Raw genomic sequence first — 24964 nt, forward strand, 5'->3', positions numbered from 1 at the left:
AAATTAATAAATCACATCAGTGAATTCTTGCTGTCTTGCTCCTTGAAAGAAGTAAATTAGAGTTTTAACTCTTCAGGTCCTGGAAAAAGACTGAGCTTTGTACTGCTCAGGTGTGATTGAAGTTTAAACAGGAGACTTGAACAGCAGGAGCGAGTGGTTGAAAGTCTTGTTTTATTCAGCTGACAAAGTGGCAAATGATTAATGGCAGGTTACAAACATTATTTTGGTTGGATCACAAGCCCACTTGGTAAGATGGGGAAACATTAATTCTTACACAAATTGTAGGGAAGCTTCCTGAAGTTGGTTGTCATGACATCTCAAAACCAATAAAAATACAACAGGTGGTGAAATTAAATACAGTGCAAGGAAACAAGACGGTACCCGTGCTTTGATTTACACTTCCAGCCCCTGCCAACAGCTCTGTTTGAACCCTCAGGAGATCATGGGATTGCTCTCTGGCACAGAACAGCTGAACTGCCTCCAAAGCTCCGATCCTAGCTCACTGCACTTGAGTTGTTCCCAACCCCACAGCACTGGCGTATGCTGTCAAGATATCCACGATCTGTTTAGTTTCTAGGGTCATGCGCGCCTCCGTGAGCCAGTCGTGTGCCACCCTCCTGGGCTCTCCTCGCAGCTGGTTGACAAATTTGGCCGCCAGCTCCAGGTCTCCGTGCTCGATGCAGTAGGAGGCGTAAGACAGTAACTTAAACGTGTCGAGGTCGTCGGTGCTGAGCTCGGCCGGTGGCTTCAGCTGCTGGGGATGGAAGACCAGCAGCGACTGCAGGTAGGACAGGAAGTATTGGTACAGGCTGTTCCTGGTCTCGTCGATCATGGCCACTCGTTTTGCCAGTTTTTGGACTGTGTAGAAGCGCGCTCTGAGGGCCTCCTCGCTGTACACGCCCCGCGTCAGGGACTCCTGCGGCAGAGCCGCTGTTAAGGCTTCCGTGAAGGCGTTGTCGGCGCAGCTGGCCTTGATGGCCCTGACCGCGCTCCCCAGGGGCTCCGTGGGACTGTCCCCCGTGCCCGATCTCATGCAGAATTTGAGCGCTTCCACGGAAAGCCACAGCTGATGGGCCTTCCTGGCCTCCTCTTCTGCTACTGCGTGACCTGCAAGGGATGCCAAGAAGGGGCTCTCAGTTGGGCACACGTGGCTTTGAGAACAAGTAGCAACAGCCATCTCTCTCCACCCTCTGCTTTCCAGAGCAGCCACCCCCTCAGCACGTGCTCTAAAGCAAGGCTGTCCCACAGTTCAGAGCCAGAAGGAGACAACTTTTTGAAGAACCACCTTGCACTTGCTCATGCAGGATTTGCTAAGTGCCAGCAGTGTGTGAGCTACATGCCTAAGCCTCGGTTTAGACACCCAAGTTTGGGCAAGGGCCTTGGGGGAACACAGTTTTAGTACTTAAAAAAGAGGAATTCAGTGCTCACTCTCAACTGCTTGCTCAATTCCCTTCAGCCTGGCATAGGCGGTGTTTATGTCCAAGGTGAAGTTGTCAAGCTGTTCCTGAGAAAGGCGTCTGAACTGCATCTCCTGTTCACTGAGCTTCTCCGACAGGTTCTGAAACAGAGTGCAATGTAAGTAACAGAAAGGGCTGGTTAATAATATTTACCTTATTTTTAATACACATTTCTATAAACCTGTTAGGAAAAATGCATACAGTAAATACAATATACCAGTAAGAAAACTTATTGGGGTGAATTTAACAGTTACTGCACTCGTGTCAAAAATTTGTCACCTACAGCAAAAGCTTTTCAGACCAGTCTGAAGAAAAACTACACAGTGAGGCACTCTGTATCACCTCAAGATAAGCTTGCTTCTCTCCCCAGCCCCCATTTCCATCCCCTGGAAATGGTTCAAGACTCTTGTCATTTGAAACGTGTGCTTTGCAAGGGTTTAAATATCCCTTTAATTCCCTTGAGGACTCCTCTCCCTTACCTGCTCAAATTCCACCTTTAGATCCTGCTCCTGGATCTTCAGGACGTCTCGGAGGTGCTCGGTGTGGGCAGCAGCCTGGCGCCGGAGCTGGGTCCGCATTTCGCCCTCCATCACCTCTCGCACCTCTTCCATCTGGACACACACGAGGGGTTAACGCAGCACTGCTGCTCAGCTGCTTGTCACACACCCACAGTGTCACACCACTGACTACTGAGAGTACATGTCAGAGCCTGGCTTTCATCTCAGAGACCTGCTGAGGTCCAGTTTTACAGCTGAGCCTTTTCCTAAAGATGCTAAGGAATAGATTCATGGTTCACCATGTGAGTAACTGCTGGTTACTCAGTAGGCACTTTTGGAAGCTGGTTTATAAATGAGCTTCCAAACCAAAGAGACTTTTCCTTTTCCATACATAGTCCTATAATGGCCACACAAGGTCAGACCCAACACTGAAATTCTTCACAGTGAGGGCGGTGAGGCACTGGCACAGGCTGCACAGAGAAGCAGTGGCTGCTCCAACCCCTTCCCAAGATCACACTGGGTGGGGCTTGGAGGAACCTGGCCTAGTGGAAGGTGTCCCTGCCCATGACAGGAGGTTGGAACAAGGTGATCTTGAAGATCCCTTCTAACCCAAATCATTCCAGGATTTATTTTGAACCAGTAATCCTATCTGCAACAGGAGGCAACTAACTTCACAAAATCCTTCCCATTAACCAGGTGCTTTAGGCCACTTTACCTTCTTCTCCTGTTCTAGTTCAATCTCATTTTTGTGACGCTCCAGCGCTTTGGCCACAGCTGCCTCAAATACTTTGTTATCTTCAAGTTTGTGCTTCTCCAGGGCAGACTCGATGTGCTGCTGCTCGCGGACGCGCTGCTCCGCCAGCTCCTTGTTCAGCTGGTCGATGCGCCGGTGGGCGTGCGCGATCAGGGAGTTCAGGTCATCCGTGGACAACTGCCCAGCTAAAGGAAACACAGGGTGTGAGGGAAGGAATGGAAACCACAGGGAAATACTGCAGAGCCCCCCTGCCTCCCACCCAAGCACTCCAAGGGGTTATTGACAGTGAGCTTGCTCTAGGAAAGGTCTCTGAGCACTTCAAGCCCTTGACTTGTGCTATTGCCCACCCAAGACCACTTTCTGAACTGTATTTCCATTCCAGGAGAGAAATTATCTTGGTTTCTTCTGGATTATTCCCAGCTGTAATCTACACTTCCACAGCCATGTCACACTCAGAGACTGTCAACAGCTCTGTCATATTTCTTGGTTTTTAAACCATCACATATTTTCCCCTCTGCCAGCACACAGAGCAGCAGGGAATGTCACTGTGAGGGACAGACAATTACATTTTCTATTCAACAGTCCTCCAGATCAATTGCTCCTAATCAGATTCCTTACCCCAGGTTGTGCCTTTCAGGTTTTGCTACTCAGAGGGCAGCACAATTCACAACCACATTGTACCTGGGAGAGGACCCAAGCTAGCCCTGCAGCACTTGGTGACCTGAGAAGAGCTTTATAAAATGCTGTAGCTCATTTTGCACTGGCTGCCACCTAAACCATCTGTATGGAAAGCTGGGACTACCTGGGAAAGCATTCCTGCAGGGTCTAAAGCAAGCAAGATTTCACAGTCCTTCAGTCACCTTGCTGTTCAGTGCTGGACAAAGGACTGGCACAGGAGGACTTGGAGCAGTGGTGCTCATTGTCCAGTGGGAAAGCTGACCAGCAGCACCAAGCTCAGCTGTTGGATTAACAGTGTTACAAAAAGATCAGTTTGTCGTTTAAGCCAAATGTGCAAAATGACTGGAAAGGATCCCAAGGCATACCTGAGCCTGAAATGTTCTAGGAATGCCACATTTCACCCTTTGTTGATAGCTGTAACTTAAAGCCATGTCCCACACAAACATAAAAATCAACAAAAAAGAAAACTTTCAAGGGATCAGAACAAGTGACAGTAACTCACCTAAGTCAGTTATCTCTGCAACAGAAAGAAGTTGGAAAAGTTAGTGCACATTCACTACAGCAAGGCAGTCAGGCAAAAGTAAAACAGAAAACAAAGAGCTTATCTACAGCGACTTAAACATGAGACCAAGTCTTTAGGAATTCAGGAAGAACAGTATGTGGAGTATAAAAGTCTCTGTATTACAGGCAAGATGTAGCCCAAGACACCCCAACCACTAAAATCACCCTTGGAAACCCACAGATGGACACTTGACTTCAGCCAAAGCAAGGAACAGAAGTCTGAAGTAGGAAAGTGCAACAAGACACTGGAAATTTTAGTCTGAGATTTCTAGGTTCTTACAAACAGAAGCAGTTGGCCAAGAAACAAATTCCCCACTGGCAGTGAGAGTCAGGGACCCCAAGTCTGTCCCATGTGCTTCAGCAGGGACACCAATAAGAAATGGGGCACCTGGAAGCTACCAGGAGCTTCCCTTTCCTCCCACAGAAGGGCAGTGATCACAAAACCCAAGATTCTGTCCTGTGCAAGGAAAGGAAGCTCCATCCCCAAGGAGCCTAAACAAGTTTTTTTCTTCAGAACTACTAACACCCCAAAAGCAAACTGCACAAACAATTTGTTAATTTAAAATGTTTTCACCACATATACTGGGTGTGGGGTTGGCTGTTTTTTAAATGAGAACTGACCATTCCAAAGGTCTGGTGTATTCATTTAGCCAGGAAAATTATTTTGTGGACTAAGGTCCCATTCCTAAAGCATAAAGTAGCATTTAGAAAATCTGTTGAATTCTGCATTGTGTACTTCATGAAAAATATTAAGGCAATACTGACACCACATTTTTTTTTTAATGGCTATAAAAAATCTGTAACTTGGAAATAAAGCCTTAACAGCTGCCTCTGAACACATCAGCTAGAAAAGTCTGAGATCACTTAGTACATTTATGTCAAACTGTGTTACTGTGTCAGTTTAGTTTAGAAATAAAATGTACTGGGGCAGGCAGGGTAAGAACAATGAAACCTCCCAGTTTAAGTGATGATGTAGAAAAATTCAGGAGTTCTTTATCACCCTATAACAACGGTTTTTTACAATACCTCTAACCACAGAGTCAACCAAATATTTGATTACTGATTGAGAGAGATTTGATTAAAATCTTGAATGATGTGGCTCCCTTCCTGAAACACCAAGGGAGGGATGTTCATACAACCAATATGATATTTATCACACAAGAGCTACATTTTGTGATACTTCCCATACAGCACAGATAGATCTAATTCTCTTCATAACACCTGCTTTAGATTATTTAATTTAGTTGTGAAATCATTTTCACTTCAGACCAAGCAAATACTGTGAAAATTTAAAAACTGGGGTGCTGGACATTGAGTGGTCATGCCCTACAAACCACAGTGCAAGGAGCACAAGGTAACAGCACAGTGGGAGACTTACTCATCCCCTTCCAGCCAGGCTTCACGTCGGGGGTGATGCTGTCGAGCTCCCGCTGGAACTCCTCTCTGGCTTTAGCCACCAGCTCGTGGTACTGAGCCACAATCTTGGCTTCAGATTGTGCTGCCTGAACCTGGAACAAACAAGGATGAGATTAATTTGTTTTTCAAGGCAAGGATTGAAATTGAAGGCACAGTTAATTTAAAGCCAAGCCCTGGGATATTGGCACATATCAACCCTCAGCCCAAACAAGGCAAACTCACTTGGGAGAGCACAAAGTGATATTAAACCTCTCTTACACAATAATTTTTTGCTGGAACTATCACCAATCCATTTTGCCTCACATGCCCACTATAACTACACAGCCAGTCTGCAGCCTGGACAGGACCAAGAGTATCTTGAATCCAGTTTATATCTTAAAATATCTCCAGCTCCTTTCCTCTGCTCCCAGCCATCATACAGGCCTAGCAATGCCTGTGATTGCTGCCATCCTCAGTGATGCTCCCACTATCAGGCTATATTCACTCCAAATGCCTGATGAATTACCACCTGTCCTGCAAAGGGAGACAAACTTCAGCTTTACATTTCTTTCCCAGTCTTCTGAACCATTAGCACATGTTGAACTCCTCCCTAACCTTGTGGTAAATTACCTTGGAATCAAACGGGAAGAATTAGAAGTTGCCAACAAAAAGGACTAGCAATATCATACCACATAGAGACTCTTTCAAGACAGAGTTCAAGTTCTCATGAAGGTTCTGCCATATCTGATTACTGGCAATATAACGAGCTCACAGCCTGAGTACAGCTACAGGAGGATGGGTTTACAATTCACAATACACTGCAGGTGGTCACAGCACTGAGCCTGTCTGAGCTCAAGTGACAACACTCTCAGGCACAGGGTGGGATACTCAGGGTGTTCTGTGCAGGACCAGGAGTTGGACTCAATGATCCTGATGTGTCCCTTCCAACTCAGCATATTCTGTGATTCTATGAAGTATCTCACCCCCTGCAGAGAATTTGGGAATGGGTGGTCTGCACAAGCTGCCAAAGAGTCCCTTCTCTACAGAAATTATAAACAGTCTGAGGAAGCTTTACCTTTTTCACCACATTGTCCAAGTCCCCAATCATGTGATGGAGATTTTCTTCTGCAGCAGCAATGTGAGGTTTGGCTCCTGCCAGCTGAGACTTCTTGGCCCTTTCAATGACACCCTTCATGTTCTCTAACTCCTCTCTGAAAAGAGAAACAGCTGCTAAATGTAACACATGCAGGGATCAACACCCCAAAGAAAATTTACTTTATGCTGTTGGTATTCACAGGAAGAACTATTGGGTAGCTCTACTGGTGCTTCCTATCTACAAATTCTAAGATGCTTTGACTAAGGATGACTTTTTTCCCACAGCCTGAAATCTAAAGATGTCAGTGTGGCTATTCCATGTAAAATGAGAATTATTTACACTGCAATTAGTACTCAGGATTTAGCTGGAGGGGAAGATGGAAGTTCACTGAATAGAGTTAGTATTAGTAGAACTAGGTTAGAATTAGACAGCAGACATTTCCAGCATGTAACAGCAGCAAGGAAACATTTTTAATATAGATGGCTTACGCTTGCAGAAGTGTTTTGGACATGGTGACTGGTGGAAATTAATGAGGATGGGACAGATTTTATAGGGCTCTGTAAAGATAGATTATGGGGTTTTGTAATTAGGAAAGAAATGCTTTCCTCTAGCACAATTGGAAATCAAGGAAAAAGTGTAAAAATATTCCTTTTCCAAATCCATTCAAACCAATGGAGGTTTCCAATGACCTCATTAGAATAAGGAACAAGCTTTAAAATAAGTAAATTAAGAAAATAAATAAAAGCAAAGATATCCAGTAAAGCAATAGAGAATTAAAGCTGGTGCATGTGGGGTTTGCATTAGCTGTGTTTTAACAATGGAACCTCAATTACACCTCCCACTAATTTTAGTCAGCACAGCAGCATCAAAGATAAGGGAAGTTTATAATGTGATAGCAACCACGCAGCTTCAAGGATGACGTTACCCTCTCAGCCTTAGCAGCATCAAAGGGTTTCCAAATTTATTTCTAACCTCATTACAAGGGCATATTGGAGATACTGTTTGTAATTTTATTTCTGCTCCTTCAGTGCCCACAGACCACACTCAGGGAACATCAACAAAGGTCATACAGACCCCTGGGTACTAATAACAGTGCTGCCCTTCAGAATTCAAGTTTTTTTTAGGCATGTGCTCAGAAAAAAATCTAATTGCTTAAAAGCAATTCTGTGGACACAGGGAACTGTCAAAGGATGCTGCAAGATTTAATTTTTTCATTACAACTAAAAGAAGCTGGTGATATAACTGACTCAATACAGAGTGCAGTCATGGAGTTATCCTGAAAACAGCTTGGGTTGGAAGGAACTTTAAAGATCATCTCATTCCACCCCTTGCCATGGACAGGGAGAGCTTTCACTGGAATAGGTCACTCAGAGCCCCATCCAACCTGGCCTGGAACATTTCCAGGGATGGGGCAGCCACAGCCTCTCTGAGCAAACTCACCACCCCAACAGGGAAGAATTTCTTCCTAATATCCAATCTAAATCTGCCCTTTGTCAGCTGAAGCCATTCCCCCTTGTTCTGCCCTTGTGAAAAGTCCCTCCCCAACTCTCTTGTAGCCCCTTTTGCTGCTGGGGTGCTTGAAGATCTCCCCAGAGCCGTCTCTTCTCCAAGTCCTTACATTAGGTTTATTATTAACAAAATTATTCAACAATAATACTAAAAGGACTTTGGATTTATTTTTTTCTTCATCTTACTTGAACTTACCAGCACTTTATATTAGTACTAAGGAGATGGACAAGTTCTTAAAAAGAACAGGACTGTTTCAGACTCTCTGGTACAGGGAGGACTTTGTGTACAGGCACCCAAGCTTTGCACATGTCAAATTAAAATGCTCATGCTAGTGAGCATTAAAGCATTTTTTGATTTGGCACAAACAGATTATTCAATATGAACATGTATTAACTCCATACTTTCTAGAAACTCATCTGGTGTTTGCCAGCAATGCAAGCATTGAGCAGTGCTTACATGAGCAATGTAAGTCATTACTCCAAGATTTAAACCAAGCAACTCACTTGGCTCTCAGAAGGGTGTCAGTAGCTTCATCCACTGCTCTCCTCCGGTCCTTCAGTGCCTCCTCCAGCGTGCGCCACTGGGAGGATTTTTTCTTCCCAGCATCCTGGGAAGCACACATTCCTCATTAGGGTCATTTCAATCACTGAACAACAGAGTTACCATGGAGTGGAAGCCTCCAGAGATTCACATGTCGCTGAACATTTCCCTCAAACTGAGCACCATTCTTTTGTTTTTCAACAGCACAGCTGGAAGCTTTACAAATGATGTTTTTCTTCCAACATTTTGTTTTGGTTTTGTTTCATTCTTAATGGCTTTTTTCCCTGAGCCACAGGGAAGGGCTTACATGAGGATCACTGTATGGTGCACAATGCATTGTGGGGAAATTTCCTCATGTATTACAGTACTTTAATACTTTAAAATTGCTTTTAAACTTAATACTTAAAGTACCATAATACTTTAACGTTGGTTGATCTTAAATTAGGCTTAGTAATTAAGCCTAAAATCAATCTCTTAAGGCAGTTATTTTACTAACTACTAGATTAAGTCTTGAATGCTTGGTTGGTTGCCCATGTCCCTGCTAATTGATTAACAACTGAATTTTATCTCTGCTCCAGAACTGAATGGGCAGTGGCAGACCCACACAAACCCCAGCAGGAGCACACCACAAATGTTATAACTTGTACATCCCCTTCCTATTTCCTGACAAGAAACAAACAATTCACTAAGAGGATGCTGGCAAAGGGAAAAAGTTCAATGGCATTATTGGGGTGGACAGCATGATCTCAATTAGGTAAAAAAAGTCTTGGGAATTATAATAAAATTAAATAAAATACAGTGTGAAGACTATTCATGTCTTAACTTGAATTTTCTTCTTGCAAAAAAAAAAAAACGGTGTTGGGGGGAAAAAACCAACAAAATTCAAAATCAAAACCTCTGTATTATTTGACTATACCACATTTCACAAGTGCAAAGGTACGTTAAAACTGTGATACATATATGGCATTGCAAAAAAGATTTCAAGTTTCTTTTTAATTGAGATTGACATATTGCTAAACACAATGAAAAATAAAAAATTTTCCCCACTTGTCCAATTTACCTCAGTATCATCCATGGCTTCCTTCAGTATTTGGGAATGGGCATTCACTGCTTGCACAGCTGACTCCTGAGCAGTGATAGCCTGAAGTGTTACACGAGCAGTTGTGTTTAAGGCTCCTTCTAGAGCTGCTACAAGGGCTGGAAAAAAAATTAAGTCAATTAAACAATAAAGAAAAGAACTTTATAATTAGTAAAATAACATGTTACAGCCTCTACATCTCTTATATTACTTTCTATGACCTAAGAGGGCTGGTCAGTTTGGGAATTAAAGGTCACCAAAATGCTCTCCTCATTTAGAGCAGGGGTAGGAGGTACAAATCTGTACCTACAGCAAACCACCACCCAGTGGAAGACCTTTGCCATGGGTTTGCAGGGGGGTGCATGTATATCCCACGTTCACCTGTTCTAATGGGTCTGGAAACAAATTTTAATGTCTTCCTTGAACCTTGAAGTTCATTATTCTTGAATTCTCAGTTACTTCTGAGTGGGTAGAAGAAACTTCACCACCATTCCCTCAGCCAACCTCTGCCTGTGTTGACAGGGACAACAGCCAAGAGGTGTGTAAGGAGCCTAGGACTATAAAGCCAATGCAATTCCACATTTCTGTCCCATGCAGCACACACAGTAACAGTGACAGTGTGGACTCACCTGATACCCTCTCTTGCTCCTCTTTGTCTTGCTGGGCAAGCCGGGCTGCAACTTGTTCTGGTGGCCGTTCTTTTAGAGCATCCTGTTGTTTACCTATTCAGAAGTAAAAGAAGAGTTAAACTGCTTAAGTGGAGAGTCCAAATTAGTGTACAGAGGTTACTTGTAGGGAAGTAACTTTATCAAAACTGATTTATACAGTTGGTATCACTTTGTAGATCTGACTCCTGCTCAAAGCCATACTGAAGAATCTTTATATCCATAATTACGAAGGCCAATCTCACAACTTAAAAGATAATGGACACCTGACATGCATTTGGAGATTTTCCACTGTCTAGTTACAAAATTACATAAGACTCAGAAGCCAAAGGCAAAGCAAGAAATGAGAAACACAGAGCCAAGTTTAAATTTCAAGTGAATCTCCATTCGTGCTTTTTTTCAATTCTCCTGGCATGCTTACAGAGCCCAACCAAAAGAACAAAGGATGAGTGAGAAGGCTATGGTGGATCACAACCATACTCTATTCCCTTGCCTACACCCACTTTAAATGCCTTTAAGAGTGACAATTGACCTAATTAATGCTCTCAAAATCAACAGCAAGTTGCATCTGAACTGTGGAGAGCCCAGAGCTCTCAGCCTCAAGCTGTAATAAAACACATCAGGTCGCCTCTGGATAATGCTGATGCTACTCTGCAGCTGTACTTACCCCAACATGCTTTCTATGAAATGTGTTCATAACTAAAACAATTACTATAACCTAATCTCATCTGGAAGAGACCATCATTTCGAGGTTGGTGTCTCTTGTTGAGTTTAACAATAAACATGGTTTCTTCACCTGTCCCTATTGAACAGAATCACAAAGCCACCAAGAGCAGAGGCAAACTGGAATGTGCAAGTTCAGTTCAGCCCAAAGGCAAGCTTTGCTCTTGTGCTCACACCTGTACCTGTCCCAGGCATCAGTCACAGCTCTCACTGTGCTAAAAATCCATTAACAGACGATGGAAGTTTTCTGCACAAGGCACAGAAACACACACCTCTCAACACTGACAAATACCAACACAGAAGCAAGAATGCATGCACGTGAAACTAGAGCATTTGGGCTTTCTTCATTGTATTCACATGATTTTTTTCACCTTCTTCAGTCTGTTCAATCCCCGGAGCTGGCACCGACATGGCTACCCCTGTTGCAGAGATGATCTGTGCTGCAGCCTTGCCTGCTGTTAAACAGTTGCAGAACACACCAGTTAGTACAGCTGGGGAGATGGGCTCCATCTGCCACAGAAGGATGGGCCACAGCATCTTCAGCCAGGGGCCTGCTGAGCTGGTGAGGAAGGGCTTAAACCGAAGCTGCTGGGAGAGGGGACCCAGGAAAAGGGAACCCTGCAACTGGAGTGGAAGGATGAAGGTTCTCTAGAAAGGTCTGACAAGGAGTGCAATCACCCTCTGTCAAGAGCCAGCTGGAGTGCATGGAGCTCTGCCTGGGGATGGATGAGGAGCCAATCAAGAGTTTATGGGTCAGGATTAAAGGGAGGGCAGGGATAGGTGACATGACACTGGGGCTCTGCTACAGCCTGCCTGAGCAGGATGACAGAGTAGATGAGGCCCTCCACTGAGTGGGCAGCATTGCTGAATAAGGAAGAGCAAGTGACATCATCTCCCTGGATTTCTGAAAGCATTTGCCACTGTCTTGCATGACATCCTTATCTCTAAACTACAGACACGGAACTGATGGATGAAGCACTCCACAGATAAGGTGTTGGCTGGATGGTTGCACTCAGAGTTGTGGACAACGGCTCAATGTTCAAGTGGACACCAGTGATAAGTGTGTTCCTCAAGGTCACTCCTGGGACCAGGATTGTTTAACATCTTTGTTAGTGACTGGGCAATGGGATTGATGCACCCTCAACAGGTTTGCTGATGACACCCAGCTGAGCTATGCAGTCACACACTGGAGAGAATGGATGTTCACCCACAGGGACCTGGACAGGCTCAAGAGGTGGGACTGTGTACAGAGCCTCAGGAAGTTCAACAAGACCAAGTGCAACATCCTGCACCTGGGTCAGGGCAAGCCCAAGCACAAACACAGGCTGGGGAGGGAGAATGGATCAAGAACAGCCCCCAGGAGTGGATGAGAGGCTCAACATGACCTTGTCATGTGCACAGGTAGTCCAGAAACCACCTTTGTCCTGGCTGGATCCCCAGCAGTGTGGGCAGCAGGCCAAGGGAGGTGATTCTGCCCCTCTGCTCTGCTCTGGTGAGGCCCCACCTGCAGTGCTGCATCCACCTCTGGGTTCCCAACATAAGGACAAGGACCTGGAGCAAGTCCAGAGGAGGCCACAAACATGCTCAGAGGGCTGGAGAATCTTTGCTGTGGAGACAGGCTGGGAGAATTGGGTGTGTTCAGCCTGGAGAGAAGATTCCAGGGAAGCCTCCTAATATATTCCACTACCAACAAAGGGTTTCATGAGAGATGGAGATGATCTTCTGACAAGGGCATGGAGTGACAGGACAAGGGAGAAGGGCTTCACACTGACAGAGGGCAGGGTCAGATTAGATGTTAGGAAGAAATCCTTTATTGTGAGGGTGGTGAGGCCCTGGACCAGGTTCCCCAAAGAAGTTGTGGCTGCCCCATCCCTGGAAGTGCTCAAGATTGGGTGGGTCTTTTGGGTCTAGAGGAAGGTGTCCTTGCCCTTGGAAGGGGCTGAAATGAGATGATTTTTAAGCTCCCTTCTCAACCATTCCATGCTAAGTGTTATAATGCAATAACAGGGATACAACACTTAATTTTTCCCTCTGTAGAAAAATATTAATTGGATATGGATGTTACTATTTCCAGAAGAAGATGATTTCCTGGATAAACAGCAACAAGATATTAGTTACACATACACAGAGCCATCAGCAATAAACGTAAAAAGACATCACAAGTGCTCCTCTGTAAACAAGTTCCATTTGATCTGGCTTTTCTGTAGCCCACTAATTATCCAAAATTAAATGTCTTGTTCTTGCAAGAGCCCCAGAGTCCAGCACCTTAAGTTCTCTTCCTGCTGAGTCTCACATCTAAACTATGCAGGTTAGTAATTATTTATCTTAGATTCCAAGTATCTTCTAAATTAAATAAATTCTTTAAAAATACAGAAAGAAAAAAAAAGCTAAAGCCATTTTAGGCAAATATTATGACTTGGAAAGAAAAAACTTTAATGCTAAGAAATTACAACATTTACCTTCAACCATTCAAAGGACAATTTTAATCTACTCTAACATATATGATACAGAAGGTCATTAGGTGATTTGCTTCCTTTATATATGACATTCTATAAATTTACCTCCTTTTTCCTCTGTAGGAGCAGTAGCTTCTGGTTTGACTATGTGGGATTTGGGAGCAGGCTGTTTAGACTCTTTCATTACTTCTGCTACAGATGAGATCTTCAGTGGACCTTGATGTATCTTGAAAAGTCAGAAATAAAAAATATAATCAGATCTTCAGGCAGCTTGGATTTCATCGATTCCAGTGAAACAGAACTTTTCCACATGCAGGTGTCTGTACCATAAATCTGAGCGTCAAAGTGAAAATGAAAACAGCCATCTAATGTCTTGACTTGATTATAATTCAGGAGGAATTTTTACAATTTTCACCTCCTCAAAAATGCAGGTACAATTGTGGTGGTTTTCACTATAAACAAATATTTATGAACTTATGCATAAAAGAACGAATAGTTACATGTCCTAAATATTTCAAACACTTCTGAGTGTGCTGAATGCAGAAACCCTAAGTTTGGCTTCACCAATTTCCTTTTGAAAGTTTCAGATGCTGCTGGTTGGGGTTGATAAACACTCAAACACAGAGTATTGTGAGATTTTATGATATTAATCCTTTAATATCCATTGTGGAAAGCCACAACGTAAAAATAAAACCATGTGAGTTAGAGCCATGACTGGGGAGGTGGTAACTCTGCTGATCAATCTGGTTTGTAAAATTCCCCTAGTGCTTGGGAGGCACCAAGAGCCTGGATGATCACACAAAATGTAGCTATAAATGAGAAGAGTGAACATTTTGTTGACTGATATTTCCTCTCTCATTAAGAACAGCTTTCTTAAAATTCAATTTAAAATATTTTGAGTTTTCTGAGAAGGACAAATGGCTTCTGAAAGCTCAAAAAAAATAACCACGGCCAGAGCAGATTTACAGTATTCTTGATTACTGGGAAGTGTTTCCTTTCACATGCAGGAGCAGAGAAACTTCCAGGTTTCAATTTCCAGAGTTGTGCCAAAGGCAGTATCAGACTTTCCTTTCTTCAGGGTAATGCCACAAAGATTTTGAAGTATGATGTTTATCCCTGGCTCTCCATCATCCAAATCTTTACCTGCTCAAGAATCTTCTCAGTCCTCTTTAAAATAAGTTCATTTAGAGTAAGTTTTATAATTCTCCTACACCACTAACTGCACTTAGCCTCTAGTAAAGCAGCTAAATTCCAGCCTGTCACCTGCCTCTCTCTGTCCCCATTTTACTTCTGAGTATAAGCAGAGCAGCTATTCAGTTGGGATTCTATTAGATTTTTTTACTGTAAATAAAAATAAGTTTTACAACCCACACACCTCAATAATGAGATGGTAATGGGAAACATACAAGCTTCACTTTATCAGCAACAAGTAGAAACTGAGTTCATAATTCTTAAACTTTTTTAATTCTTAGCACAAAGCAAAATTAATCACAATTTGAAACCTAAGTGCAGACACTCTCTTTAAAAACCAGAGAAGTGAATGTGTGGGGGTGGATGGGAAACACTTACTGGTTTCTTTGGCATTGGTGTGCTAGAAGGTGCAGGGCCAAGTGCCATCTCAAAGAGTTTGTCAGAGTAGGGAATGGCCTTCTCCACGCTCTCCCGGAACTGTTTGTCATAGCTGGCATACAGGACGGTCCCACCTATCCCTCCACCCACAAACAGCAGACCAGCACCAATGACTTTGCCCACAGAAACGCTGAGGAGGAAAGAAGAGTGAAAGGATGTAAATTAGAGTAATTTCACGATTATAAGCCTCACTGACTATAAGCCACATCTCCGGGTGTCGGCAACTTTTCATTCTTTGTCCATACATAAGCCACACCTGATTATAAGCCGCACATTACAATACAGAGTGTGATAAAAGGTATCTGTTCTATCACCATCTGTTGAGGGTGGGGGCAGTGATCCTGATCTCTGTGGGAGATATTCTGCTAATGGGCCATCCATTGAAACCAGGCAGGGCATTGTTCTTTATCTTTTCACAACCCATCCTTCCTCCAGCCAGTCATTTTCTGCTCATGGCCATTGAGTCCCACTGTGGGACTGATAAAATTACTGCATCCCATTGGAAGTTGCTCCAGCCAGGGGGAAGAGCCCAACATTTCTTACCAAGATAAAAGCAGAGATTTTGGGACACTAAGGGAGCCCCTTTCTCCACTGCACTCCAGAGGAAAACCGGATTTCTCCACATCACCACTGGAGCTCCGGAGGGAAACTGCACCTTGTACAGGAGCACTGCTCCAGCTGAGCCACATCTGTCACTGCAGGAGGATGCAGCCACCATGGAATGGGACTGCTGCCAACACCCTGCCTGACGGGTGTCAGGTTGTACTCTGACTGTGTCAGGGTTTGCAGTTTGTTTCTTTGTAGTGCTGTATTTCTATTTTAATTTCCCTAGAAAAGAACTGTTATTCCTAATTCCCATATTTTTGCCTGAAAGCCTCTTGATTTCAAAATTACAATAATTTGGAGGGAGGGGGTTTATATTCTTCATTTCAAAGAGAAGTTCCTGCCTTTCTCAGCAGACATCTTTCCTCCAAACTAAAACAGCAACTTTTCATTCTTTGTCCATATATAAGCCGCATCTGATTATAAGCCGCACTTTGGGTTCGGACCAAAATTTTAGACAAAATGGTGCAGCCTATAATCATGAAATTACTGTACATTAAATGGCAAACATCAGTTTGTGAGGCTTCAGCTTACAGCTGGGACCACCACTCTGTTAACAAATCCAGAACCTGCTACAAATCACATCCACCCCATACAACACTGGCTAGTGACTAACTGAAGGTAAGGTGGCAGCCCACAACTTCCACAATCAATACTGATCATCTTCATTTTCTTCACCTAAATCTGACTGAACCAAGCAAGGAACACACCCCATGAGAACAGGAGTTACTCCCCACTGCCAGCAGTCTGCTCTGGTGTGACACAAGGAGCAGAGTCCCTCTTGGTGAACACCCCAGGACCAGCTCCCCCCCCAAGCCCCGTTACGTACCCGGACTCTCCGGAGTGGGTGGCATATCCGCGGTACAGCCGCGATGGACGGAGTGAGGCTCTCACACACCGACTGTTCTGTAGGGACAGAGGTCACAGTGAGCACACTGAAAATTTCCCCCTCAACACCAGCACTGGGCTGATTTGCTCCACTGCCACAACCTCAACGTGTCTCTGTGACCAGCACTACAACACTGGACTCTTCTGTAAACACTTGGAGAGCTTTCCCAGGTGCAGTTCCAGGTGAAGGGCTTTTTAAGAAGTCATTCAATTCTTTGAAAAATGAATTGAAAATTTGAAAAATGAGAAGGAATAAACCTCTACCCCCGTTTCTTTCTGCATTATTTTGCTGATTTATGTGCAGGGCAGTACAGCTGGGTTCATTTCAGATGCACTTCAATCTCATGCACTAGAACAGCTCAGTGTGAGCAGAGCAAAACACAACAACAGCTGTTTAAATGTTTAAAACTATTTTTAATTCTCAAGCAATTCTCCTTGAGCTTCCAAACCAAGACCTCTTCTTTAAAAGAATTAATAACATGTACACTTTCCAGACAGACATCAGATTATAATATAAATTAAATTAGTATATGAAGAGTGATATTTTATTACATTCTGCTTAGCAAAATCCACCTTACCAAGATTTTTATCTTCTCTGAAGGACTGGTTAAGCTACTCTGAGCCTACAGAAGAAAACACACTGTTGGCCTCAGAGGTTTTTTCCCCACATGGGAATTACTAACAGGGAAATACAGGACTCATGAGAAATCAAAGTACAAGGCACAAAAAGAACTCTTCCCACAGTTGAGGTATTTTGCCCAAAAGGGAAATTTTCCCTTTAAAAAGAAAAAAATGGGAGATGGTCCACTACAACATAATCCCAGAAGACAAGTTTCTCTGTTTCCTTTTGCACATGGCAGTAACATGTGGCACAACTCTTGTGGTTTAGGTCCTACCCCTGTCCAACAGCACAGACAGGAAAAGGCAGGAACACTGCATTCCCATTCTTTCCACAAAGGCAGCCAAAACACTTCTCATTAGTAGCAGGAGCACATGTACAGCAAGAGGAAGCGTACTCTTCTTGCCTGAGACCTTCAGACTTTCACTGTGCTCTGTGGTTGGTTTTCTGAACAGTGATGGATAGAAAGGCAACAAAATAATAAATATATTCTGTAATGTTTTTGATTTACTGACTTGACTACCCCAGGAGCACTTCCTGAGGCTTCACCGGTCCTTTCAAGGGGAATTTCATCAATAAAAGCCTTGCAAATCATTTTGTAATCAACTTTTGAAGGGGCTCCTGATTCTCAGCATGACCTTGTTACACCATGAAGCACAGAAACAGCAAAATAATCCAGCATTATGCATACAGCTCAATCCAATAAAACAAGAAAGGAAAAAACTCTGATTTTCTGTTCATCAGTTCAGACTGAATTTCTCTTGCAGCACTTTGGGATTATGCTCTCTTGCCTAGTGCTCCCCTGGAAATAAGCCACCACTCCTGAGCTCCTGGCCAGGCCTTCTGGAGGTTATCCCACCCTGCACCACTGTCACTCCCACATCCTTGCTCGAGCTGGACTTGCCCTCTGGGCCAGCTCAGCCCTGTCCCTGCTGGCTAAAACCCCTTCTCACACCTTTGATGGCAAACAGCACTGGACCCATCTGGCTCTACGCCTTCAGCAAACATCAGCGCCTGCCCTCGGGATCAGGCTGTGCTCAGGGAGCCACCAAGGCACAGAACCTGCTTCTCTTAGCTCAGCATTTCTGCTTTATACACCAGGAGGAGTTTTCTGGAGGGATTATTGATTTTAGTCCAGATGCCCTGTGGACCAGATGATCTTTTGAAATCATTTCCAAGCTGGACTCTTCTAGAATTAGCCAAATCCTCATTTCTGTTTATTTTTCATCAAGATGAGAGGAATGAAAATACAGGCCTTCCATCTCTGGCTTTGGGACTCTCACACCTAAGTAATTAAATCCAAAACAAACCCTCACCTACTCCATCTTTCAAGACACTGCAACAAATTTCCACAGCTGGCCAGCAAACGAAAATCTGTAAGTACCCACATTCTATAAACAGAGGCCCAGGTTCAATTTTTCCTCCCCCACATCCAGATACACCAATACCTCCAAAAATCACTGATTTTTCAAAAATCAAATTTTAAAGAAGCATTGCTTTCTTTTGGCCACCGTAATAATAATATTGCTTGTATTTGCTATACCACCATAATTCAGAAACTTGCAGGTAGTTTCTAATCTCGCCCTTGCATAATTTCCAGGAGTTTGTAAATTTTTAGACCCCTGTAATTAAATAATGCCTCAAAGAATTTTGGAGAAATACATTACAGGTGCTTTGCTGTGCCCTGCAAAAGGCAGAAATAAATCACTTTCTGTCCTGCAGAACACAGAAAATCCTTTGGATGATGCAGCATAGACATTGCAAGGATGCCTACAGCAAGGGCACTGCAGGGCAGCTGTTTCTATTTCTTCCTCCTCCTTCAGCAGTTCTACATGACATTAACTTTACTCAACTTCTTAAATGCTTATTATTTTACATTTATTATCTACTATTTAATCACCACAAGAATCACTTTGCAGGGCACATCACACCTTCTGGTTAATATTATGAGCCCCAGCAATTTAAGGACATTTAAGGATATCCGTGTGAGCTCATTCTGGCACAGTGCTCAGGTCAAGAACAGCATGGCAGAACATCATTAAACAAATTAAATTTGCCTTGCAGGTTTATACTTTATGTGTAACTTCAAATAACCATGGCCAGGACACACCATCCTCTGCTCATTCAGTTCCAGCTCAACCTCCCTTAGGCACCAGAACCCTGATCCAGAATTTCTGTAACACGGGATTCATGTGTTTAAACAGAAAGGGCAAACCAGAAACTCACAGGTTTTTCTTCATTAAGACAGAGATCCGGTACAACAAGGACATCTAACCACAAAAGTCTGATTTCCCATCATTCAAGACTTCTGCCAAATATCACCCACTTTTACTAAAAGCCCTGTTTCTTCTCACAGAAAACTTTAAAAATACTTCAAGTAAGAGAAAATTCTCTGTGCAGCACTGCACATGTAGCAGAAAATATTTCTGAAAGTGATGAAGATCCCCTTCTCTCAAAGCCACTTCAATTTACTTGTTACAAATTTAGTGATGCTGGAAGCACAGAGCTCACAGTAGGAAAGAATGAATAAAGTCTTCCCAGTCTCCACCACGACCTCTCTGGCACAGATAACAAACTTCAGAGAGTGTTGTGGTATCTCTGTGTTTGCACAGGTCTCAGGGATAAATTCTCCCCTGTGAGGGTGGTATGGTGGCTGCACACAGAAACTGTGGATGTCACATCTCTGGAAGTATCCAAGTCCAGGCTGGACAGGGCTTGGAGCAACTTGGGATAGTGGAAAGTGTCCCTGCCCAGGCAGGGGGTTTGGAGTGAGAAAATCTTAAGGTCCTTTCCAATCCAAACCACTCTGTGACTCTCCCACCAAATATTTATAGCCTGATGACCAACTTCCAGCTGCAAAGAACCACCCTGGCTGTTCCGGAGCTGTACAGTCATTCCAGACCCATTCTGCTAAAGGCCAAGCACATGCAAATAGCCTCAAGTGATAAACATCTGCCAAAGCCTGCTTTCTGTCTTCTCAACTTCCAGATGAAACTTTCCACAGCCAGGCAAACCCAGAGCCTTTTTTCAGCGGGCATCAGGTGACCCAAGGACTCTCCAGCCCTACAGAGCTGCAGAGGAAATGCAGCTGCTGCAGTGGGAAAGGCTGGAGCTTCAGCAGGAAGAACATACAGCTTCACCTTGCTAAACTGTGTGAACAGAGGGTAATGAACACTGGGATGGAATAGGGGATATAAAAGTGATCTACTCAGGCCATTTTTTATGAGTGGGCTGAAATACAATTTGGGGCCTTGGTAAAGGAGTCACCCTCACCTATAAATCCCTGTGGCTTCCTAAAGTTGGCCTACTGCTTTTAAAAGGCTCCACAGCGCATCGTCATCCTTATCTCTGCTGATAAGGAGAAGCAAAGGTCCAGGACACACAGCACGAGTCCCATGGGCACTTCTACCCTCGGCACCCGTGTTGTGTCCTCTTCGTGTCCCACTGTGCGGACAGAAGGATCCCCTCGCACACGCGCGGTGACATCGCTCGTGTCCCCACGCGACACTCCGGTCCCGACCCTTCGGGCGGCCGGACCCACCGGGTTCCGGAGGGGCTGCGCGGGAGGCCGCGCCGGGGAAGGCAAGGTCACGTCCTTCCCCGCTGGGGAGCGCGCCTGCCACCCATCCGGCGCAGGGCCGGCGGGTCGTACGGAGCCCCACCGAGCTCCCGCCGACCCCCAGGCCACGCTCGCGGTTCCCGGTGCTGTCCGGGGTTCTGGGCCGGGCGCGGCGGAGCGCAGTGGCGGGCCCAGCGTGGCCATGGCGGGCGAGACTACAACACCCAACAAGCAACGCGGCGCCCCGCCATCCCACTAAGGACTACGAGTCCCGGCGTGCCTTGCGGCCGTGCCTAATTCCGTCCCGCGCTGCCCTGCCGCGGTGCACGCTGGGACTGCTAGTACGTCCTACAGACCAGCACCCGCCCCCTGCCTCCATTGGCGCTCGCGGCCGCCCGTCAAAGGCTGGGCAGCCAATCGCGGCCCGCGCGTGCGGAGTCATTCAGCGCGCGCCGAGTCGCGGTCACAGGGATTCCCCCCTCCCCACAGGCCTTGCCCGGCCGCACCGGTCGCAGGGCTGTCCACAGCGGGGGTGAGTCGCGGGGCTCCCCCGGGGAACTCTCACCTGCTTGGCCGCGGCGAGCCCCGCTCGGCGGCACGCCCGCAGCATGGCTCGGAGCGGCAGCCGGCGCGGCCCGCGGAAAGGCGCCTTGCGCGGGTCCTGCCGGCGCCGCCTCCGCCCCCCCTTCAGCGGGCACTGCGCCTGCGCCGGCGCTCCCGCCCCGCCAGGGGGCGGCCGCGCGTGACGGGTCTCGCGTGGCCAATGGCAGGGCGGGCACGGCCCGCGCGACGCCGGCGGGCGGGGACGCGTGCGCGGAGTGGCGCTCGGGCACGGCCGGATCGGAATAGAATAAAATAAAATGAAAATAAAAATCACAGGATGCGTCCGGTTGGAAGGGACCGCAGTTGGTTGCTGGTGCAACCTGTCTTTTTGAACAGGGTCATCCCAGAGCACACGGCACAGGATTGCAACCAGACAGCTCCGGAATGTCTCCAGTGAGGAGGCTCCGCACCCTCGCTGGGCAATCCGCGCCGGTGCTCGGTCACTGCGCTGTAAACTTCTTCCGCATGTTCAGGGGAAACTTCTTGGGATCAGCTTCTGCCATTTCCTCTTATCCCACTGCCCGGTCCCTGCTCCGAGCACTGACACTTTAGAAATCAATTCAGACACTGACGGACATTGATCAGGGCACCTCTCAGGTGTCTCGTCCCGAGGCTGAACAGCCCCAGCTCCCCTCAGCCCTTCTTCAGGAGAGAGATGTTCCAGACCCCCAGTCTGAATGTCACACAGCACATTTTAGAGCATTTATCAACAATTTACAGGCGTGACTTTTCACAGCTCTCTCATAAACCTCTCGCTGAGAGCTCTCAGAAGCCATTATCTCATCCTTCAACCAGTCCGGCCAGACTTCTGAAGAGAAAAAATCAGAATACACCAGTAATGTCCACAAACAATGAGTTCAATCCACTTGGTGGGGTCTTTAGGAGACTTTAGTAACCCCTGGGGCGGAGGCTCGGTGTGTCCCGGTCACTTAGGGTGACAAGTGCGCAGGGGGACGGAGCGGGACCGAGCCGGTTCCGAGGACGGGGCGGACGAGGAGGACTCTGGGACTGTGGGGGACCCGGGGCTATGGGGGTTCCCGGGGCCGTGAGGGTTCCTGGAGCCGTGTGGGATCCCGAGGCCGTGCGGGTTCCTGGGACCATGAGGGTTCCTGGGGTCGTGCGGATCCCAGCCCCGGTGCTCCGCAGTCCCCGTGGGCGGGCCCCGGCGCGGCCCCGCCCGGCGCAGCGTGGCCATGGCGGCGGCGGCGGCGGCGCGCGGGGCCCTGGCGGGTCGGTACCGGGGCGGATCGGTACCGGGGCGGCGTGGCGGTGTCGGGGCGGTTTCGGTGTCGGGGCTGGGGCTGTGTGGCTGGGACGTTTGTGCTGAGGCTCTCCCGTGTCCCCCCAGGGATCCTGCGGCGCTGGGCCCCCCGCGCCCTCCCGCTCTGCGGCCCCTCCGCCCGGTGCGTCGGGCACGGACCGGCCCCGGCCCCGGCCCCGGCCCCGCTCTGGACCCCGCGGCTGCTCGGCGAGAACCGGCCCCGGGCAGGGACCCCCTCGGTGCTCAGCAGGTGTGGTTCGCGGCTTCTCCTTCCTGCAAAAAGCCTTAAAAGGGGTTTCAGATATACATGGAGGAGTTTCTCTCTATATATCTTACATATATATATATATATATATATATACTATATATATTTATATTTGTACACCTTGTATGTTTTATATGTATTGTATTGTTTCATATAAATGTAAATAAATTGAAATACATTTATATTATTTTAAAATATATTTATACATAAATCTATTATATTCCACTACATATACATTACATATCATATACTGTGAATGAATTATGTATATTCACAGTATATAACATATATATCTAACATATATAATTTTTCATCGTATGCATTAATATTAAGTTGTTAATATAGCCTATGTTATATTTAATAATACAATATGTAGTATCATATAATATATAAAATATGTGTAGTGTATATGCTGAAACTCCTCCATATATATATATGAATATTTTAGAATCATTGGTTGGAAAAGACCTCTAATACCATCCCATCCAGCCCTTAACCCAGCACTGCTAAGGCCAGCACTAAACCATGCCCCCCCAAATGCCGCACCTGCACAGATTTTACATCCCTACAGGCATGGTGGTTCCACCACTGCAAGCCTCCCACCATTCATGCTTGAAGCAGGAGGTAAATTAGGATATTCCTTGCAGCTGTATTTTACTGTTAGTTTTCTTGTAATCACTGCTGTTTGTTTTGCTGCTGATAGGTGTTGATTTCCAGGGGTCTCTTCCAACCCAAACTGTTCTGAGTCTGTGATTAAAATTCTAAGAGTGATTTCTGAATCCAAATATCAGCTAAATGTTTGCTTCTGAGTGTGTGTTTGACTTTAGTAGACTTTTAGTAGATTAAAAAAAAAAAGGTGCTCTGTGGAATAACTTTGAGCTGAATTTTGACAAGAGTCCAGCCCTGCTGTTGTATTCTACACCCATTAGGTGCTGCGCTGTAATATTAGAGGAAGCCTTGTTATCCTTCAAACAAGCCACAGCCCTTCTGATCTCTCTGTGTGTGACAAAGGCAATTATTACTTTTAGAAAAAGCTGTTTCATTCCTGTTCTGTTTTCCTCCCTGTTTTGGTGTTGGTCTGGTTTTTTTTTAGTGTCACACCTCTACTTCCAAGTTTACTCCAGCAGCCAGCAAGGACCCTCACCTACTGCAGCTTACGGAAAGGAAAGAGGAAAAGTGTGAAATCTGTGGTGAAAAGGTTCCTCCGGCTGCACAACGGCCTCTGGGTTAGGAGAAAGGTGAGATTTTTTTGGATAAAAAAAGTCAGGGTAAAGTGTAATTGTTTTCCTTCCCTTGGAAGGCAGTGCCTGGTGTGGAAGTTCAAAAACTCTGTAGAGAGACTCCCATTTTCCTGAAAGTGGGATATTTATCCAGGTTTGCTGAGCAGTGGGACTGTGTTTGTGTATTTGCAGTGACTAAAAGCAGGGTTTTCTGTGTGTGTTTTCTCCTGATAGTCTGGTTATAAGAAGAAGCTGTGGAAGAAGTCAGCTGCCAAGAGGAAGCGTTTGAGGGAGTTTGTGTTGTGCACGAGGACACAGTGTAAGCTCCTGGATAAAATGACCACTTCCTTCTGGAAGAGGAGGAACTGGTACGCCGATGATCCCTACCAGAAGTACCACGACCGCACAAATCTTCGTGTGTAGGAATCTTGGGTTTGCAATCTCTAGGAAAGGGGGTTGTGTGGCATGGTCTGGATTTTGGAACATAAATCTGCAATGCCTGTACTTTTTTAAAATAAACATGTGCATATCATCTGAGCAGAATTATGGGAACTAATGCCCAAAATAAAGGAATATTCAAGAGTATCTTCATCTGCAGTTTGTTTTACTTAGCAGAGGTCAGGCTGGTTGCTTACACATTCTGATGTCTGGTAGTTTCCTGTAATTGTCTAACATGGAGGAATATATTAAACAGCACTAAAAGTGAATAATTCAACATACTTAATATTATTTTTTCAATAAAGATGTTTAAATAACCCCAGAATCTATTTTGTGTATCCACACTTACAGATGGCTCACGGAATGAGGTCTTCTGGGGAAGAGTTAAAAGGAGAGCAGGGTCCATCGCAGCATTGTTTCCTGTTACAATAACACACAGTTGCTTGTGTCCATGCTAGAAAGCATAGGGG

At 45.5% G+C, this 24964-nt stretch overlaps 2 protein-coding genes across 2 annotated transcripts; one reads left to right on the plus strand and one right to left on the minus strand.

The window, feature by feature from the left end:
* Positions 1–152: 152 nt before the first annotated feature.
* IMMT (inner membrane mitochondrial protein) lies at positions 153–21400 on the minus strand. Its single transcript, XM_033059893.2, has 15 exons — positions 21273–21400; positions 16471–16547; positions 14979–15168; positions 13515–13635; positions 11325–11408; positions 10195–10287; positions 9548–9684; positions 8451–8554; positions 6418–6553; positions 5326–5455; positions 3889–3903; positions 2670–2893; positions 1937–2068; positions 1429–1558; positions 153–1107 (listed from the first exon to the last, which is right to left on the minus strand). The coding sequence occupies exons 1-15, from the start codon at positions 21315–21317 to the stop codon at positions 500–502; spliced, it is 2226 nt and encodes a 741-aa protein (XP_032915784.1). The 5' UTR covers positions 21318–21400; the 3' UTR covers positions 153–499.
* Positions 21316–24641, plus strand: MRPL35 (mitochondrial ribosomal protein L35). The gene is made up of 4 exons (XM_033060876.2): positions 21316–21449; positions 22441–22821; positions 23930–24074; positions 24291–24641. The coding sequence occupies exons 1-4, from the start codon at positions 21316–21318 to the stop codon at positions 24477–24479; spliced, it is 849 nt and encodes a 282-aa protein (XP_032916767.1). The 3' UTR covers positions 24480–24641.
* The last annotated feature ends 323 nt before the right edge of the window (positions 24642–24964 follow it).

This window comes from Catharus ustulatus, chromosome 5, assembly GCF_009819885.2.
Source record: "Catharus ustulatus isolate bCatUst1 chromosome 5, bCatUst1.pri.v2, whole genome shotgun sequence".
Classification (NCBI taxonomy): Eukaryota; Metazoa; Chordata; class Aves; order Passeriformes; family Turdidae; genus Catharus; species Catharus ustulatus.